Source organism: Lygodium microphyllum, chromosome 14 (assembly GCF_053477565.2).
Source record: "Lygodium microphyllum isolate KBCC chromosome 14, Lygodium_microphyllum_v1.1.10, whole genome shotgun sequence".
Taxonomy (NCBI): domain Eukaryota; kingdom Viridiplantae; phylum Streptophyta; class Polypodiopsida; order Schizaeales; family Lygodiaceae; genus Lygodium; species Lygodium microphyllum.
The window spans coordinates 1,899,190-1,904,806 of NC_141148.1; the positions used below are offsets into that span (position 1 = coordinate 1,899,190).

General features: G+C 41.6%; 1 protein-coding gene and 2 pseudogenes across 1 annotated transcript; all 3 read left to right on the forward strand.

Annotated features, from left to right (window-relative positions):
* The first annotated feature begins 2,385 nt into the window (after window positions 1-2,385).
* On the forward strand, window positions 2,386-3,326 carry LOC148025259 (RNA-binding protein P-like). Its single transcript, XM_087692259.1, has one exon. It carries the CDS (start codon window positions 2,631-2,633, stop codon window positions 2,928-2,930), a length of 300 nt encoding a protein of 99 aa, XP_087548385.1. The 5' UTR covers window positions 2,386-2,630; the 3' UTR covers window positions 2,931-3,326.
* Window positions 3,129-4,930, forward strand: LOC148025260 (UBP1-associated protein 2C pseudogene; annotated as a pseudogene).
* On the forward strand, window positions 3,917-4,457 carry LOC148025261 (malate synthase, glyoxysomal pseudogene; annotated as a pseudogene).
* Window positions 4,931-5,617: the final 687 nt, after the last annotated feature.

Below are 5,617 nucleotides of genomic sequence, written 5' to 3' on the forward strand. Positions count from 1 at the left end.
AAGTGTAACATCCACATGATCAAGGTATGCTTTCAAAAATCTTGATTGATGCCCAAGTTTCATTCCTCGTGCAACAATGATGTCCTTGAACTCATGCCCTTGGGGATCTATCTTAACTTTTATATTCACAAACAACTTGCCAATAAAATCCATGTAATATTGTAGGAAGTCACAATTGATAGATTCTCTTTGATAGGTAGGGTTTGTACCTCCATCTTAATTAAGTATTCAATTAGTAAATGTCAATGCTATTAAGCATTGGTAACCTTAATGATACAAAACAATGTTAAAACCCATTTACTAAGTATACTGATAAAGTGCATAGATGTGACAAGATGGTCAAATGGAGACAATGTGTCAATTAGTTAATAAATCTAGAGATCTAAATCTCAACAAGGTGATTTCTTGATAACCTTCATGATCTGCATGCTAAAATGCATCTACTAATAAGTGATCAAGCAAATAGATTTATGGTAATCACCAAATGGGGATCTTGTAGATCACCTTTCCCACCATAATTATTGAATATGCTCTCAAATATGGGAGAAACCTCCCATGGGTGTAGCACTTCCAACCTCTTCATTGTAAAAAACTTTAAATATACACACTTTTCATAATGGGGGCCATAATCACCCTAGATGAATGTTAGCCATTCTTGCTAAACAAATTGGTGACCTAAGGGTGTAGTTGTGGTGGACAATTGCTAGTGTTGTTTCTCATTAAGAACCTTGTTAGCAAGATTGTGGAAGTTACAATCCCTTTTACTTGGAGCATGTGTGTCACATTAATTGCATAAGAGTTTCTCATTGTTTGTTGTAGACCATTTCCTTGTTTTTTAAAGGATGTCTTAAAAATAATCCAAAACATGGCGGTGAATCCATACTTTCAAAAAGAAAACTTGGCTCCTGAAATCGAAGTTCAACCATTGGGCTATTTTTGAGTTTTACTACCATAAATTCTTAGTGATGAAGACCTTAATGTTGACTAGGTGGATCACACCCTTATCATTTGACATTATCTTTTCTTTGTACATGGGACAACCATTCTACTTTTCTTTGGTAATAATTTACAAACATAATCTAAAATTGGTCATACTTCAAAGAAAAACACAAACTCTTGCACACAATAATTTAGCACTACAAACATTTAAAATACACAAGATTTGTATTAGAGCTAGATTGACCCTACACAAAGACGTAGTACTAGATTGGCCCCAAACAAAGGTGCCATTGCAATATCACTTTACATTACTGAAATATCTTTAATATCATATAGATAGCAACAAAGTTGTCCCAAATTTGATCGAAACTCAAATTCACAAGCCAAGGAACCACTTCTAATATTTGCTAGGACTAGTTTCCCCCTCCTCTAAGAGATTTACAAATTTTTGCAATATGGATTTCACTTTAATGCACTCATATGTCTCTTCCCTCTTGCTGCCAATCCCCTTTCCAAGATCACATGAGAATGAAGGATGAGTTAGAATTGTTCACAAAACATGAGTCTAAATTGTTTTTGACCTTTGGTGATATCTTGCTTATAGGAGAGCCATCATTATGTATTGTTAGTTATATGAATAATCTTTGTTGAGGCTCTCAGACTAAGGTGATCCAAGTCAATATTGTGATTTGGCATTTGGAAATTTTTATGGAAAAAAATTTCTCCTCTCCCTCTCGGTCATAGATGAGGAGATGATCAAATTGAGGAACCAAACCACATGATGGGGCCATACTCATTGGAGGACTCCTAGAAGCAACTAAAGCATAGGTTGGTAGTGTTGTACAAGTTTTAAATGAGTGGCACGGCTTGGGGGGTAGGCAAAAGTCATTACCACAGGAGGTGAAGCCTACAACAACAATAACAAGGATAGTGAGGGTAGTGGCAAGGAGGGGGATGAGTAGAAAGAGGTGTGAGCCTTGAGGATAGGACAGCCATGTAGCTCAAAGATAAAGGTAGATAATTATACAAAATATATCTCTTTGTGATACCCACTGAGATTAATGCAAACTAGGTCACCACATATTGAAATGGAAGTTCATCAAGCAAATATCTTCCTTGTGTAATTGCATTACAATTTGTATACATGTCCACTAAAGTGCTTCCAAAAATTGGATTTATTCCTAGCAACCCTAGTGCGGCAACTTGACCATGAAGTTTTTGGCCTTTGCCATCTACTACCACTATGGCACAAGCTTTCAATATGCAGACAAAGGTGACTGCACGTGGAAAAAGGCCCTTGCTTTACATGTGCTCAAAGCTGCCAACTTCTTTCTCACCACCAATATGGTGACTATATCCATTGGCAAATGCATTCCGAGATACTATATCCCAAAATGTGTTAGCTATATATAGTTTGTCTATATATAGCACCCCAGGTCCCCTCTATATATTCCTATCATGTGTGCTCAGTTGACACACTTATGGGGTTCCACTTCCATAGTCTCATATCCCTCTTCTCTCTTCTCTTCCTTTCGTCTCTCGTCTTCCTCATAGTTTCCAACATGGTATCGTAGCGAGGTTCTACAACATCACAAAAATCTTTCCAACATTAGTGTTTACTCCGGATACATGTTGTTGGCATCATCTCCCAATCCAGCAGCTGCACTGCCGGAGACGAGGTGAGAGCATCGATGTCTTGTGAGGGGGGCGGCGAGTCTGACAGTGAGGTCTGCGCTGAGCACGTCCGCTCTCTCATGAGGTCTGCACTGAGGACAACCACTCTCTCATGGAGCCTCTCTCCAAGGAGCAGCTCATGGACCTTTTTACAAGAAGCAGCCATGAATCATGCCGATATCTTGCAGGAGATCAAAGACCTCGCTAACAAAGGCCCCTCGCACCGGAAATTGTTTGTCCATGTCCTCGGCTGGGAGACCTCCTCCGAGAATCTCAAGGCGGCCTTTGCTCCCTGCCTCCAGCCCACTCTGAAGTAGCCGCAGCCAGTGTAGTAGGTTAAGTTCTCGCTCCAGTTGTGGTGATGCACGGCGACCTCCTCCGGGAAGAGGAATTCAAGAGACGAGGGGAGGCGATAGAGGGTGTTGACGGACCGCAGGTCAAATTCCCTGCCTCCAGCCCACTCTGAGGTAGCCGCAGCCAGTGTAGTAGGTTAAGTTCTCGCTCCAGTTGCGGTGATGCACGGCGACCTCCTCCGGGAAGAGGAATTCAAGAGACGAGGGGAGGCGATAGAGGGTGTTGACGGACCGCAGGTCAAAGGCAGTGCCACGATACTCCTGGAAAGGGTTATAGAGGAGGACGATGACAGGAAAGGGTTATAGAGGCGGACGCCATCATTGTGCCTCTGACTGCTGGAGGTGCTGCTGCTGCTGATGCCACCTCTGGCGTCTGACGAAAGCATGGCAGTCTCAGGGCAGAGACCCTACGGTGACATCGAAGAATGCCTCGTCATCCCCGACAAGAAGACTGGCAAAGGTAAGGGCTACGGCTTTTTCAGTCTTCGTCATCCCCGACAAGAAGACTGGCAAAGGTAAGGGCTATGGCTTTGTCACATTTAAGCACAGGGACGGTGCGCAGCGCGCGGTCAAGGAGCCTAGCAAGAAGATCGATGGCCGCAAATGTGTCTGTCAGTTTGCATCCATGGGGCCTTCGTCCACTCAATCGCAACTTGCACAGGCAGCATCTACCAGTGGGCGCAAGATTTATGAGGCGAATGTTCCCCATGACATGCCAGCTGAGAAGCTCCTGCCTGCGTTCTCCAAGTACGGAGAAATTGAAGAAGAAGGTCCTCTAGGGTTTGATAAGCAGATAGGTAAGTCAAAAGGATATGCTTTGTTTTATTTACAAGTCAGCAGAGTCTGTTAAGCGTGCTCTAGAAGAGCCTATGAAGACTGTGGAAGGACACCAGATGACTTGTAAGCTTGCAGAAGGGCAAAAGCAGAAAGCTGCTGCTGTAGATAATTAGATGCAGGGTGAGCCCTGTAGGCCTTGGGATTACATCTTCAGCTATGTAAAAACCTTCCAGGGACATCCAGACAGGCTCCTTCCTGACCGTGTTCTTGTCGGCATGAGCCAGCACTTCATGAAGAGCTATACTGAGTTGCTAATTCAAACGTGCCATAGACGTGGAGTGCATGCAATGGGAGGGATGGCTGCTCAAATTCCCATCAGGGATCATGCAAAAGCAAGCGAGGCAGCTATGGCCCTGGTAAGAGTTGACAAATTATGTGAAGTAAAAGCTAGGCATGATGGCACATGGGCAGCACATCTAGGCCTCATTGGTTACATTCAGGTTGAAGTACTTTGCCAGACCCCTCATCAAAAGAAGACATACAAAGGTTATTGTCATGGAGGAATCTGAGGAAAAAGAAAAACGTAGTAAAGTGTTTGTCATCAGAAAGCTGACATGGACAGCTTCTGTCCTAATAGGCATCTTGGAGGGGCTATATTTAGGATTTTGCCATATCAACGTGGTTGATCTTCCAGGTGTATATGATGCTGCATAGGTGTATATGATGCTGCATATAGAGCTGTAATGACTGGATTCATGTGGTGCATAAGGCGCCATCCTATGCCAGAATATCTAAAATTGGCTCTGAATGATTTTAATTATTGTCAATCATTGCTTAAGCTAAGTGTGCTTGCAGATTGCTCAGAGCTGAATTCAGCTTGAGGTCATTTTGTGAAGCCTTGCAAGCTGTGCAACCTCATCCAGAGTTTGGAACGTACCATACATCCATAAGCTTGTTGACAACAGATTATTCAAAGGCAGCACAAGTTAGTTGTATCTTTTGAGAACCTCTGCTACAATCTTTAGGCTCAAGGTGTGCCAGTGGCCAATATTAAATGAAGATCATTGTAACTTCAGTTATGCTTTTGCATTTCTTGGACATTGTGGATAAGTAATCCAATGTTTCTTCTAGCTGATTTTTGGCTCTTCATGCTACATTTCATTATTATAAAAAATTATTACACGCTTTGTTTATAAGAAATGTTTCGAGCTGATGGGATGATATTTCATTTCATTCTTATTCCAGCTGTTGAAATGTTCCAGCTGATGTTTCATTATTATTCCAGCTGTTGAGTTGTTCTAGCTTATGTTTCATTCCTTATTCTAGCTGTTGAGTTATTCCAGCTCATGTTTTGTTGTCTATATTCCAACTGATGACACATTATTTCGTTTATATTCTTTCCAGTTGATGAGCGTCTATATTCCAGCTGATGACAAATTGTTTTATTTATATTCTGTTCATGGGGCCCCACATGTGTTATGTTGTCTATAGAGCGGCGTCGCGAACCGTCTCTATAGACCTTGTGTTGTTCTAATGTCACTGTAATGTTTTTCTTTAAATTTTGATGTGACAGATATATTGGTTACATCCCAAGTTTAGTTGAAGGAATTTCTTGGAGATTTTATCTTTTGAAGTGATGTCCCTTATCTTTATTTTACATGTTGTATATTTAGGAGTGATAAAGCTCTTTTGATGCCTCTGAATAGGCTGTTGTAATTCAGGAGTGATGTAGCTCCTGAGTGATGTAGCTCCTTCTCCGTTGATGTTGTAATTCACAAGTGATGTAGCTCCTTTGATGCCTATGAATAGGCTCTTGTAAGTTCAACTTTGTAATTTTATATTTTGAATATTAATATAACGGTAGGCCTGTATAG